Source organism: Tasmannia lanceolata, unplaced genomic scaffold (assembly GCF_043159265.1).
Source record: "Tasmannia lanceolata isolate RefF3 unplaced genomic scaffold, GAP_Taslan_0.1 ptg000037l, whole genome shotgun sequence".
Taxonomy (NCBI): Eukaryota; Viridiplantae; Streptophyta; class Magnoliopsida; order Canellales; family Winteraceae; genus Tasmannia; species Tasmannia lanceolata.
In genome coordinates this window covers 11,553,473-11,568,628 of record NW_027518714.1, presented here as the reverse complement: position 1 = coordinate 11,568,628, position 15,156 = coordinate 11,553,473, and the positions used below count along the sequence as shown (strand labels likewise).

At 40.3% G+C, this 15,156-nt stretch overlaps 1 protein-coding gene and 1 pseudogene across 1 annotated transcript; one reads left to right on the top strand and one right to left on the bottom strand.

The window, feature by feature from the left end:
• The first annotated feature begins 644 nt into the window (after positions 1–644).
• LOC143861204 (Leucine-rich repeat transmembrane protein kinase family protein) lies at positions 645–5,001 on the top strand. The gene is made up of 2 exons (XM_077372135.1): positions 645–3,496; positions 4,338–5,001. The coding sequence occupies exons 1-2, from the start codon at positions 859–861 to the stop codon at positions 4,739–4,741; spliced, it is 3,042 nt and encodes a 1,013-aa protein (XP_077228250.1). The 5' UTR covers positions 645–858; the 3' UTR covers positions 4,742–5,001.
• A 2,867-nt stretch (positions 5,002–7,868) lies between these two features.
• On the bottom strand, positions 7,869–9,746 carry LOC143860785 (UDP-glycosyltransferase 92A1 pseudogene; annotated as a pseudogene).
• Between the last annotated feature and the right edge of the window lie 5,410 nt (positions 9,747–15,156).

Here is a 15,156-nt window from a genome sequence, read left to right as displayed (position 1 = left end):
AATATCTCAGGAAGAAGATACCTTTGTGAGAAATTATGCCATAAGGTTTATCATTAATCACCACTCTGAGGAGGATCCTCTCCAGATTTAGCTACGAAGTTCATCTGTTTTTTCACTGTATTTATCATAATTAGCATCATTTGATTGTGATAAGCGAGCGGTTGATAGGATATACACCAACTGTTCAGTGTATCCCACATGTACATGAGAATTCAACATACTATGGGAAACCTTAACAAAACTAATGAAGTTAATTACCATGAAAAGTGTCAAGATGGAACATAAAAGATTCAGAACATTCGGATCATTGGTTCAGACATGAAAGTTACCCACAAAAGAGAAATGAAAGAGACAGATTGAAAATGATGGAAGAATTTGGAGTTCTTATGTTGTCCCTTTCATAAACTAGCATGGTAGGACAGTGAGAAGATGAAGATTTCTTATCATTTTTATCATCCTTGATAAAAATTATCTAACTGGGTCTGTCTGAAAACAAGTTTTTTTTTAATAAAAAACAACGATTGATTATTTAATCAGAGTAAAGATGAAATTTTCATTTGTCTCCATGATTAAGCTTAAACACATTCTATCCATGTTTAATGTCGGGGTCGATTTCCCATACCCAAACGGTTTTCAATATCTGTCCAAAGCTTCCAGTCATAAAACAGCCTGTTGCAGAACCCGAGACCTCACGAGCTTACAAAAATAAAATAATAATAATAATAATTCTAATTTTTTAAACCAAAACCCATCTTCTCATCACTGTCATATGATCATATCATATAACTCTCTTTCCTCCCTCACTTTGATACCAAAAATGGCTCAAATCTACTAACAGAAAAAGAAAAGGAAGCAAAAATGCATCCTTATTTGCTACTCTTCTTCTTCTACTCCATTGTTTTCTGTCATTTTATCACAGAAGGAGCATCAATTCTCCCTGAGAACGATGAATCGTCTGTTTTACTGTCGATAAAATCGAATCTGATCGACCCACTTGATCGACTTCGAGATTGGAACATACCCATCAATGGTGAGTATCATTCCCATTGTAATTGGACCGGAGTTTCCTGCAATTCCAATGGTTCTGTTCAAAGGCTAGACCTTTCTCATATGAATCTAAGTGGCAGAGTCTCTGAAACCATTCAACAGCTTCAAAACCTCGCCCAACTAAACATCTGTTGCAATGGATTCTCCTCTTCATTGCCAAAATCTCTCTCTAATCTTCAATCTTTGAAAAACCTTGATGTGAGTCTGAATTCTTTTGTGGGTAGTTTTCCATCAGGTCTCGATAGGGCTACTGGGCTGATATGTGTAAATGCCTCCGGTAACAATTTTGCCGGAACTCTGCCGGACGACATCGGAAATGCCACGTCACTAGAGATATTGGATTTTCGAGGAAGCTTTTTTCAAGGTACGATTCCTATTTCATTTAAGAATTTACAGAGACTCAAGTTTCTTGGTCTATCTGGAAATAATCTCACTGGTAGAATTCCGGGAGAGATTGGTCAGCTTTCGTCTCTTGAAACGATTATAATTGGATACAATGAGTTCTCAGGGAATATTCCGGCAGAGTTCGGGAATCTTACTAATCTCAGGTATCTAGATTTGGCTGTTGGGAATCTGAATGGCGAGATTCCGGCCGAGTTAGGGAAGTTGAGATTTCTTACTACAATGTTTTTGTATAAGAACAACTTTGAAGGAAAGGTTCCATCTGAGGTTGGTAACATGACATCGTTGATAGAGTTGGATTTATCAGATAATCTGTTATCAGGAACTGTTCCGGCCGAGTTAACTCAGTTGAAGAATCTTCAGCTTTTGAGCTTGATGAGTAACAAGTTCAGCGGTTCGATTCCATCCGGACTCGGTGAGTTGACTCAGTTATCAGTTCTCGAATTATGGAACAACTCATTTACTGGACCTCTGCCTACAAATCTTGGCCGAAATTCACCACTTCAGTGGTTGGATGTGTCGTCGAATTTCTTCTCCGGCGAGATTCCCGCCGGTTTATGTGACCGGGGCAATCTCACTAAGCTCATTCTCTTCAACAATCAGTTATCCGGCACAATCCCAACTGGCCTATCCACATGTCTTTCATTGGTTAGAGTTCGAGTTCAAGAAAATAAGATTTCGGGTCCGATTCCAGTCGGACTCGGTGGGCTACCAAAACTTCAACGGTTAGAATTAGCCTCTAATAGTTTTTCCGGCCAAATTCCCAACGACATTGCCCTCTCTTCCTCTTTAACTTTCATTGATCTCTCTAGAAATAACCTTCAATCCTCTCTCCCTTACAACATTTTATCAATCCCAAATCTCCAAAGCTTCTCAGCATCCGATAACGAGTTATTCGGGGATATCCCAGATCAATTCCAGGATTGCCCATCCTTAGCCGAGCTCGATCTTTCAAATAACAATCTCACTGGTAACATTCCAACTAGTCTAGCATCATGCCAGAAACTAATCAATCTAAATCTGAGAAAAAACCGGTTCACCGGAGAAATCCCAACCCCCATTACAATGATGCCCGCATTAGCCATTCTAGACCTATCTAACAACATGCTGATCGGTGGCTTACCGGAGAATTTCGGTAACTCCCCGGCTCTTGAAATGCTGAATGTGTCTTATAACAAGTTGTCCGGTCCCATTCCTGGGAATGGAATGCTTAGGACTATAAACCTTGATGATATTACTGGTAACCCCGGTCTATGTGGTGGGGTACTTCCTCCATGTAATTTAAATTCAGGTTCCATACCACAAAGCCAAAAGAGGGTCCACATTAAACACATTATTGCAGGATGGGCGGTTGGGATTTCAATTGTTTTTGTCATTGGGATCTTTATATTTGGAGGACGATGTGTGTATAAAAGATGGCGCGAAGGTCAATTTCCTTCAGAAAGTGGGGAATGGCCTTGGAGATTAACAGCATTCCAGAAGCTTAATTTTACAAGTGAAGAGATACTTAAGTCAATAGAGGAATCGAATGTGATTGGAATGGGTGCGACTGGGACCGTGTACAAGGTGGAATTGAACCGACCTCCAATGTTGGTGGCTGTGAAGAAGCTATGGAGGGCGGCGATTGAAGAGGATACGGGAATCGACGGTGGGGATTTCGCGGGAGAGGTGAATTTGCTAGGGAGGCTTCGGCATCGGAACATTGTGAGGCTTCTTGGGTACCTTAGGAATGATACGAATACGATGATAGTGTACGAGTACATGCCAAATGGTAGTCTTTGGGAGGCTTTGCATGGGAAGATGGAGGGGAGGGTTTTGGTTGATTGGGTTTCGAGGTATAATGTGGCGGTCGGAGTGGCGCAGGGGTTGGTTTATCTGCACCACGATTGCTCGCCTCCGGTGATACATAGGGATGTGAAGTCTAATAATATATTGTTGGATGGGAATTTGGAGGCAAGGATTGCGGATTTTGGGTTGGCGAGGATGATGATGAGGAAGAACGAGACCGTGTCCATGGTGGCAGGATCCTACGGCTACATTGCTCCAGGTAATCTACTTAATTAATTACATTTTTACGATCGATAAGAAAAAAGAAAAGATTTTTTTTTTACAAGTGGAATTCTTCAGAGGTGCCATGTATTCAGCCACCTGGCATGTGTTGCATATTCTAAAGGTTTTGGGTATACCTTAGATTGTTAGAGACTTAGAGAGGAACAATGTAGTTGTAGAACAAATGGAGGGAGAGATTGCTTATGGTCAGTCCGATCTTGATCGGACCATGGCGAAAAAATGGGCCCCAACATTGGCGTATATTCACCCCTATTTTAACTTGGGACAGCCCCATCTAGCGTAAAAGATTAGTAATAAATACACTAGAGGGGGGTGTCTCAAGTAAAAAAAGAGGGTGAATTTATCACTGCCGGTGAAAAAAGGTTAAAGTGGGGCCGTACATTTCTTCCTTGTCCAAACAAGTTACCACGGTGATGGATTCATGCATGGCAAAATTTTGTTTCTACAATGGTGCATTTGGATTGTTAGAATCAGGTGCTAGAATCGGGATATGTTTCCCACCTCAAGAGGTGTTATTCTGATTCCACCACTATCGGAATAGATCACACTCGAAATATGTTGTTGACTCGAATTCCTGATTCAGGATATCCAAATGCAGCCTAAGGGTAAGTTTGGATTGTTGGATCACGCTGGAATCAACTGGTTGGCCATACCCAAAAAATCTCCTGCAGTTCTCAATCCCAACCCTCCAATTTGTAGATATCTTTGTCTTGTTACATTTTGAAACTTCAAATTGGAGAGGTGACCAATAAATGAATGGTTTAGATCGCCCTCTCTATGATAATTTTCTCAGTTACAGATTCTTCTTTCTATGACAGAATATGGGTACACATTGAAAGTAGACCAGAAGAGTGACACATACAGTTTCGGTGTGGTTCTTATGGAGCTTCTTACTGGGAAGAGACCCCTAGAGTCGGAGTTTGGTGAATGCGTGGACATCGTCGAGTGGGTCCGGTTCAAAATAAAGTGCAACGAAGGCATGGAGGCCCTCGATCCAAGCTTAGGCTCCCAATGCAAACACATAGAGGAAGAGATGCTACTAGTACTTCGGATTGCACTTCTTTGTACAGCTAAGTTCCCAAAGGACAGACCGTCCATGAGAGATGTTCTTACCATGTTAGGGGAGGCCAAGCCAAGGAGGAAGAGTAGCAGCACCAATGGCAATGGCTATGATAAAGACAAGCCAGTCTTTAGCACTTCCCCTGTTGCAGGACTCCTTTAGAAACCAAAATTCCACTTCGACTTGCTTTCATTCACTAAATTTTTTCACTTGTATCTAGTTTTCTTTCTTCATTTTGTAACATTGTAAGAGCAATAACTTGGATAAGGAGTGTAGCACATTTGGTCCAGCTAGGTGACTAGGTGAAAGTTACATTTTTTTTTCCAGCTTTTATGGTGTAGGTAGACTATCCTTGGAAGGTTAGTTACAAAATTCTCCCAATAAATGAAAAATGCGTGTAAAAATATGGAATTTTTTAAATTCACAAGTAATTTGAAAATTGGGGTATCGTGGGCAATTTCTTGTAGAAATCCATTTCGTGGCTCCTTTTTTAGTAGACAACAGGCACCTCAGACGAATTAAATGAATGGGTTTATGCGAAATTGCCTAGCAAATCCCATTTATTATTTACGCTACAGATTGCTTTACTTTGCTTCAGAGGGGTTGAAACCTGTAGCTCAATGGTTGAGGCTTTGTATCTCAACCTAGACGTCGAAGTTCAATCCCAACTTATCTACAAAAAAATAAGTGCTTCACCCAAAAATCTGCCTCTCACTTTTCTGCGAAGGGCTGAGATTGATCCGAGCAAAAACTTGTAAGGGCTATTATGTGGCCATTTGCTGAGAAATAGCGAATGGCGCCCATTGGTAGGGGTGTCAATGGATCACTTCGGATCGAAACCACCTATGTCTTAGTTACGATCCGTTCAAATCTCTTATCGGTTGGTTTGGATTCGGAGTGTTCAACAGATCTACTTCATGTGTCTCAATCACGACCCATTTCAAATTAGACCGTCCATCATCGAAGTGTCCTAATATGTCCTACTTACATTTTACACTGTTGAAATTCTCAGAAGAGGGCGAGGGAGAGCATCACTGATAGCTGCAAGGGTGAGCCGATACTTGAGACCAAAAAAGTGGAGCGGCACCTACCATTTCTCAACATTTGACGAGAGCCCGGGACCGTCAAATGCCAGTCCATCTGTACTCTTCTCTGGATCTTCGAACGAAATGGTTGAGCTAGAAGGGAGACTTTGCTCCACAACATCGTGCTCACATTCCTTTTTGTCAAATACCAAAAAAAGTGGAGCGGCACCTACCATTTCTCGCAGAAACCGTTTAAAGAGGGGGATTTTATCTGTTTGGGGGGGGGTTACCATTTCCCAAACTTAAAAAAGGAATCATTTGAAAAATGCCTATATAACTTCCTTTAGTAAAATATTTTTAAAATAATATTTAAAGTTATAAAAAATTTGAGGGAATTTTTGTAAAATAGTATTCCCCACGCCAACACCTCCCCCACCCCCCCCCCCCCCCCCCCCCCCCCCCCCCCCCAAAAAAAAAGGGATAAAATCCCCCCCTTTAACGGTTTCTGTGAGAATGGTTCACTGTTTGAGGATAAATTCACCCCCTTCGAACGTTTTCTCTGCCTTTAGAACTTAACTAATAACATCAAAGGGGGGATTTTTTCCATCAGAGGGGAGGAAAATATCAGTTCCCTAATAAAAGATTTAGGATAGCTCCATAGGCATTTCTTAGTTGTCTGGATGTGATCGGTAATAATTTTGGATCTTATGATAGGGACGTCGCGAAATGTATCCATGGATCCTAGTAATGTGTCTAGATCCATCTGTTTAAGTTCGAATGATTAGGTGACTCTTTAAATTAGAACGTTATTTATCCATCCCTGTTTGGTATGGATTTTTTGTGTTCCTAGATGGTGCATTTCTTGTAGTGACAAAATCACTTCCAAACACAAAAAGGCAATCCCTTCATCAAATTTGAAGACGTGGAACTAAAAGAAACAAGGAGAAGATGGGAAATTGTCTAGTAAGGTACTTCCTTGGCAAACGGCCTCACTTTTAGGCTTTTAAAGAGAATCTCTTAAAGAAGTGGAAACTTCTTGGAGAATTCCAACTTTTCACTCTCAGCAATGGTTTCTTATTGTTCAAATCTACCTACCCAGAAGATTACACGAGAGTCCTCGAAGTCGTGGGCCATTCATATGCTGGCCGGACACTTATTTTAAGAAAATGGATACCGGGAACTCCCATGGAGAAACTGGATTTCTCAACGGATCCCATATGTATCCGTTTCCTAGCTCTCCTTCTCCACTATTGGAGTACAAAAGGCATCAACAAAATTGCTAGCAATCTTGGTAAGCCTATATACACTGACTCACCAACCTCGAATGATAAACATCCACACTCCAAATAGCATCCAATACCAGAAAGTTGAATACGAATGGCGACCGAGATCCTGCAATACCTGCAAAAACTTTAGCGACTCGTCAAATGCCTTCCCAAAAAAATGAGAAACCAAAAGAAGCAAAGCCCTAGGCAAGAATGGAGGCCCATCAACTCGAAAACAAATGTCTCCAAAGAAGAAAAGGTCCATCACCCACACGAATCAACATAAGATCAAGAAAGAGGCCAAGCCCACCAAAGCCCGGTCCTCCTAACAAACACCTTCTCAGCTCTTGATATTGCTCAGGAAGAAATTTTGAATGGTGAAGTTAACGACCACACAGATTCATAATGCTCCTCAGCCAGTGAGGAAGACAGCTGCGAAGAAGAAACCTAGGAAAAAGGAAAACAAACCAGCAGCTATGGAGCATAAGATCACCTCCCTTGAGATGAAGATGGCCACACCCACAACGACCTTAGGATTCCACGGAAAACAGCAACTTGGAGGATGAAGTGTGACAAGAGGTGAGAAGAAAGTACACTCCCACTCTTCAACCAGTATCCCCCCTAATAGTGGGGAGAAAACACTAAGAACAAGCCACCAAAAGTTGACGAAGAGCCAATGAACCATGAAGTTGAGTCAGAAGATGATAGACCTCCTAGAACATCAGTGGTTAATGTACTTCTTGAGATCGTTTGTGTTTTCACTTTTCATTAGATATTGTATCTAACAATAAGTCTTGTCTTTGTTCTCTTGGTTTGTATCGCTATTCTTGTTATAGGGTTAGTGTTCCGTGCGCTTGATTGTATTATTTTCTCATTCTAATAACTGACAGAAGAAGAAGAAGAAGAAGACGAAGAAGAAATCACTTTCAAAAGATAAGACTGGAAAATAAAGACGAAATTGAAAATGACATTTGGTATGATGGATTGGGGCTCTCTTCCTTTTCTTATGCACATATCACGATAGTACATCCTTATCTTTATTTGAATCAGTTTTGCTAACAGTGGTTCTTTTGCCTTAGGATACTGCCACGACTTGTATCATTAACAATATCAGGAACCCGTTGCTATCAACAACGGTCTACTAATGAAAATAATAAAACAGAAAAAAACCAATTACTTCGATTACAATTGGGACATATCAAGAGGGTGCATTTATAAGAAACAAGTAGTGGAAATATCAACCCCATAACTTTCAAGCAACCCACCCAACATCAATCTCTTCCCATCATCTTCCTTTCAGAGAGCGCAACACTGATAAAACTCTCCATTGCTTTCACCGAAGAACCTTTACACTCTCCATCCTCTCTAATAGCTTTCTCCATAATCTCTTTAACTCCAAAAGCCTTCCTTCTCATCTCCTCTCCTTTCCCATTCTCACCCATCACCAACTCAATCACTCTGCCAACACGATCTCTCCCAATCTCCTCACAATTCCCCCTCCCCATCTCAACACAAACCCCAATCTCTTCCTCTAACATCTTCGAATTATAAAATTGCTCTCCATTAATAGGCCACCCAATCAACGGTACTCCTTGACTCAAACTTTCCATCACTGAATTCCAACCACAATGACTCAAAAACACACCCGTTGATTTATGTGACAATATTTCCAACTGTGGGGCCCATTGCCTAACCAAAATCCCTTGTTTTCTTTCATTTATCCTATCTTCAAACCCTTTTGGTAACCATTCCTGCCTAAATTCTCCAGCTATGTCGAATCCTAGCGGAGGACGAATGACCCAAATAAAAGCCTTCTCGCTTAATTCCAAACCCATTGCCAAATCCATCATTTGGGAAACAGAGATTGTATTCATAGACCCAAATGATATATAAAGAACAGAATTTGGACGGTGGAGATTCAGCCATTCCACACACCGATCGATGCTGATTCCGGGTTCCTTTCTAACATTTGGTTCGCTCTTTTTTAACATAGAATTGATGGGCCCAATAGTCCAAGCGGGCCGAGTCATTTTACTACTAAAATACCTTAACCCAATACTCTCCAACTCTTCAACCGTATTCAACAAAAGCCCATCGGATTGTAAACAGAACGAGAGCTGTCTTTGGATGAATCTGGACCAGGAATCGGACCCATCAGCAGCTTTGAGATGGTCAGTGAGTTGGGTCCGGTGGATCCGAACCGGGTCAGGAAAGGCCGGAAGCAAAAACTCGTCCGAGTCGGTCTTGGAGTGAGGGAGGTGAAGATAGAGAGAGAAAAATACGGCCGTGCCATAAGCCCCTTGAGCGATAAAAACGGAATGGAATATTCCAAACTTGTTTGCGATCTCGACCGTCCATCCGAAGAAGAAATCTGAGATTATGCAGATGGGAGGTTGACCTTCCTTTTGGGTGATGTCAGAAATGAGTTGTTCGAAGGCGGGTCGGAGTGACTCGGTGGCTTGAGTGAGTTTGAGGATGAGTGGGTAAGGTAAGGAATCGGTGTTTTCTGTGTTGGGTGGGAGGCCATGGTCTGAGCTATTGAAGGGGAGTTGGGCGAGTTGGATGGGGGAATCTGAGGGTAGAGAGGGTTGGAGTTTTTTTATGTTGAGAGGGGTGTTTACTAGGGTTATGGTTTTGTTGGTTTTGTGGTGGATTAGGTTTGCTAGATCTAGGAATGGGATGAGATGGCCTTGGGCTAAGTAGGGGAATAGAATTATGTGGTCTCTTTCTGCCATTGTAGCTAGAGAAGAAAACTAGAAAAGAGGTTGTGGAGTTTGTGTTATTCGAGCGTGGAGAAAATGGTGTGAGGTATAGTTGCTTTTATCTTTGTTCTGAGATAAGCTCTGCCCCTGAAATAAGGTCTCTATCGAAGAGGCCCTAGTCCTACAATGTTTTGATAATTGTACAAACTCAGCTTCTCTTTTAATATTTAAAAAGCTGTCAAAGGTTGATACAGTTCCCCAATAAAATATCTCAGAACTCAGAAGTCAATTAAAAATGAAAATACAAGTTCTGTTTGTGCACTTATCAAATCAGGGTGGTGCCGACATCAAGCATCCAAAATTTATATTCTTTTGTCTTATTCATTTAATTCTCCTGGCAAGAATTTGTGTTTGATGATTGCATTCATTAAATAATAAAAGACAAGATATATGAATTAGTGTAATTATCAAAAAACATGGTTGGCAGGTATCAGCTCCCTTTATAAGTAAATATTTTTGTGGCTTTTGGACTTTGACCTTAGCCACAATATTGAGCGTGCACGTCTCTAATTCATGGCACTCGCGGAAGCAACAAAAAATAATGAGATGCAAGTGTGCAACTCTCACTTGCTGTCTATGTTTGGAGAATAGTACTCAAGTGGCAACTGGGCCGTGCCGGCACGGCACGATTGCTACAGTGGGCTGTGCCGGGCTGAAGGTTTAGGCATGCAGTACTAAACGGCACGGCACGGCACGAAACGGCCCAGCACTACAAAAAACAGTGTAAAAAAGGCTTTATGTGGCTGTTTTCTCTTGCCGGCACGACACGGGCCGCGACCCGTGCCGTGCCTGGCCCGCGGGCCGTGTGGGCTGCAAAATTTTGGCACGGCCCGTTTGCCACCGTGAGAGAATGCTAATAACTTTCCAAATCCAGAGAACCAATTATTTCAATAGGAATCAAATTAAGAGGAAGGAGAGAAAGTTTCCAAATCAGCCAATAGAAAATAGAAAATAGCTCCTTGAATTGATGAAAGAAAATGCACGTAAGATAGGATGGCTAATTTGTTGGGCAAATTCCCAGAGAAATGATGGAAGATTTAGGAGATTAATAAAGAAGAGTGGCTCACGGATTCAATAAGAGTAGAAATTACCAATTTTGAAAAACTAAGGTGCACATGGAAAGTCCCTAAATTGAACCGAACTTCAAATAAAAGTTTAGCACTGGCTAGTCAAGGGCTTGAACGAATCTGGACTATTAAGATGGTTGATGATGGAAAGACACTAAGACCATTGTTTGGGAAAACAAAATCCTAGGAAACGAATTGGCCAAACACCAAAATACTACACTGATAATAAAACCATTTATTGACCTAAATGCTAGAATTTAGAGAATATTTCTAAGGGCCAAAATTGGAAACTTGTCCAAATTAGGAACTTCCCCAAATGGCAGGTGACACGACTATTTAATTTCAATGGACTGATCATCAATTAGTTGGCGGATCGTAAATCCGAGAAATTTTAACAGCCCAATCGTTGAACAGAAATTTCCGACCGTTGATCGAACGGCCCCAACGAGATGCCCCTGCGTCATAAAGCAAATGTACACGGTCTCTCTCATGGCCCACGAATTTTTATATGATGATTTCAACGTGTATGGTCTTGGTCTCATGCCAGACCAGTTTTTATAAGATGAATTCGTGGACATGAAGAGCAGGGAAAAATTATAGTGGGGTCCAATTATTTGAGTGATCTAAACTACTCATTAATTTGGTCCGAGAGATATTGATAACTTCCACATATTGTCCTGGCCTAACAAAGTACTGGTTTAGGAGAAATTATATGGTGGCCGCTCTTTGCATATAAAGGGCGGAGAGAGGTTGATTTTTTATAAAGGTAAAAGTAAAAAAATGGAGTTTGGCCTGGATCAAAAATCAAAGGAGAGAGTTTTTTCTCTCTCTCTGCCCTTGTTGTTTGACGGTCGGCCACCATATAAAAAGTCCTGGTTTAGATCATCTCAATAATTGGATCCCACTTTATTTTTTTGCTGCACTCCAACGTCTCCGAGTTTGAAGTACAGAAACTTTGCCGCATAGATATCTTCATCTATATATATATATAGCACCAATCACTTTAGTTCTTTTTCTTTTCTTTTTCTTTTCTTTTTCTTTTTAACCTTATGTTAGGGAACTAACTCTATGATAGAGTCGGAATCCAAGCATATTGGCTATTGCATTTGCAACGACATCAAGAGAATCCAAAAACAGCTTCCTAAGTTTAATATAAATGGGAAACTCGGCTAAAAGGTGATTTATTTATACACGAGAAATTATATGATGCCCGACCGTCAAAATGTAAAGGGCGGAAGGAGACAGAACCTGCTGCCTAAGTAAAAAAACGGTGCTTTCCCTTGGATTAAAAATCAAGGGAGAGAGGGTTTGTCTCTCTCCGCCCTTTATTTTGATGGTCGGGCATCATATAATTTCTCTTTGTACACATATGGCACTCTTTAGTTATCATTCCCGATTCCCATATCATTTTTCCAACCATAGGATATACTTAAATCACATTATCCTATTGTTCTTACTAGAGTAGATAACTTAATTATCTACTCCCTCGGCTTAAAAGACAGTGGTGGCCACATTGTTTGGATGATGCAAAGCATTCATTTGATGGGCCCTCACATAGATAGGGTGTGCCCAAAAAATCAGCTCTATAAGATCATCCTAACCCTACGAACTGTGGAGGCAAAAAATAGACAGATATGTGTGGCCATGTGGATATCTCGTATGGTGATTGTTTTAATTAACCAAAACAATGTTTACTTAAAAGATTTTTCTATTTTTTATCGCAAAATAAGGAAAGAGAGGATCCAAACATGATTTAAGCAAGGAGGGCTCCTAGCAAAACGGAATTCGTTTTGGAAAAAAGATAAAATCCCCTTATGTGACACAGGTGCAAGAAGATAAGGAAGTGAGGACGAATCCCCTGCAAAATATACTTTGGAGATGGGGGTGATAGATTGACCCCTCAAAAGGATAACGATGCTTCAAATTTTTACGTTGAAGTTACTACCTTTATAGCCGGTTACAATAAAGTCATTTAACCAGTAAATAAAATGACCCACCGACGCTCTCCTCTCCTTTAACCGCTTAACAAACTCTCTCCCTTCATACCCTTCGTGGGGCTAACATATCTCTCTCTCTCTCCACACCCTTGGTGGGGCCAGAAACATGTGATGCACCCTCCACCTACTGTTTCCCCTGTTCCCATATCGTTTTTCCAGCATTAGGATATAATTAAAATCACATTATCGTAATATCTAGATTTTTTTTATCATTCAAAAAGAAATATGGATTTTATATATTAATTAGGGAAACGATAAATGCGCCCCTTTTCATCACTAGGGACACCTAGCAGCAGTGTATCAATGGCCGTAGAGGGCTGATGTACTTCACATCAGAAGGATTCAACGGATTTGATTGCTATGAACACTGCAGTTGGGTGTCCCATGTGATGAAAAGGGGCGCATTTATCATTTCCCATTAATTATTACGTAAGGTATTTAATTTCTAGTAATCGATTTACATTCATAAGATTTTAGATAACCACTTTTTGTAAACATAAAGTATTTGATATATAAAATGTATGTAACATGGTGGGTTCCCCCCAATATCAAATTATGGTCCTCACCCTCTTACTCTTGCTAGGGGACAAGGAGGAGGTCCCCAGCCGTGGGAAACAAGACAAAACAACAGAAAAGAAAACAAGAGGAATGCCTTGTCTTCTTCGATACTTGTGGTGCGAGGGAGGTCAGCAGCACAAACGTTATTACTGGCCTCCTTTGTTTGCCCCTTTTTGGCTCTTTGCCGTATACTTGAAATGACCAAAACTTAAAACAAATATGAGAGTGATTCATGCAATTGCATCTCTAACTGTGAAAAGCATTAACAACCATGTTATTTTAAGTTGCTCTTCAAGGCGCTGTTTGTTTTGGATTTTGAGAACCGATTGTGAGCCCAAAACTGATTACTAGGCTCTGAATTTATGTTTGATTTTGAGTTCAGTAATCAGTTCTGGACTCACAATCGGTTCCCAAAATCCAAAACAAACAAGGCCCAAAGTGTATCTCATGTTTAATATACTTGTTTCCCATAAGATTGATATAAATTGAACAGTTGGATTTTCTTGTTCTTTCTTTCCTCGTCCATCTTCCTTTTTTTACCTTCTCATCCAAGATTCTTTTTCCTGAGCAACTGTAATACCCGGTAAAAATAACAGTTATTTTTGTTTCAAAATGATGAAATGTGTTTCATTCTGGAAAAATGAAATGAAATGTTGGATTTCATATGCACGAAAAGTTTGAATGAAAATGAGAAATGAAAGAAATGGAAGAGGTAAATGTGCGATAGTCTCTCTCGTGAGACGTGTTTGTACCTCTGAGCCGTCGACTTACCCAAAAGCGGAAGCGAAAGCGGACCAAATCCAAAGCGGACAATACGGGGTAAGGCTGATCGTTACAGAAAACTTCAGAAATAGAAACAGTTGGAAACTATTGGGCTTTAAATGATTTGTTTTACTATCCAGTTAAATTGTTCCTATACAAAAAATCCTATTAGTATTAGTTTTAAATTCACATTATGTTCTATACAAAATACGGCTTATTTTTATAAAATTGTTTCTTATTATTGATTTTAGCTACTTGTCGAAGCTTCTATATACCTGCTCTCCTAACCCACTTTTTCCCACCAGGAATCAAAAATTTGAATGCGGGAGTATTTGTCAATGAGGAACCTTAGTTATGAGAAGTGTGAAATTAACTTGAGGAAATACGAAAATGATGAACCTAGTCAATCTCCTCAAATGTAAAAATATTTTAAATATGTCATACTTGGGATTTTTTGTAAATTCAGGATGTACTCTAACCTTCCGCACTTTAACCTTCCGCTGTGTAATTACAGGAATAAATAAGTTTTGTTGCCCGTAGCGATCCGTGCAGTAAAAATCAGGGTTGTTACAACAACTGATGTCAATGAACCCAAATGATCCAGTAGACCATCTGAATCAGAACTTAAACGGACAAGATCTAGACACATTTACCAAGACCCACGGCACATTACGTATCCTTATCATAGAATCCAAAATTATTTCCGATCAGATCTGCCATCAATCCAATTTTATTATACTATCTTATGAAAGAGAGATGAAAAAATTTGCCCCTGGTTTTCCCCTTTTCACCCCATTTTACTGATAGAGAGTCAGCAACTGATTAAACTTGGCCAAGATGATAGTGAAGGTCCCTCTGAGTAAATATTGAAAGAGGTTACTTCAAGATATCTTCTTCATGTGTAAAAAAAGAAGGAACTTCTATAAATTCTGTTCCTTTCCAAACTTTTCCAGAAAACTCCTGCAATCCAAACAGGGCCCAAGTTGGCTGCTGTTGTTCAATGCTGCAAGTCTCCTAGAGGTTTTTCCAGAGGCAAGAGTGTAGTGTGCAATGACGAAGCCACAAAGGAAAAACAAGAAAAGATATACATACCTGAATGGGTAAAATGTAGAGGTTCTATGAAGCCTAAAAGGGCATCTCC

Coding starts and splice junctions, on each gene's coding strand:
- LOC143861204 (XM_077372135.1), top strand. CDS start 859: ATGCATCCTTATTTGCTACTCTTCTTCTTCTACTCCATTGTTTTCTGT. Junction 3,497..4,337: donor CTACGGCTACATTGCTCCAG/GTAATCTACTTA, acceptor TTTCTATGACAG/AATATGGGTACACATTGAAA.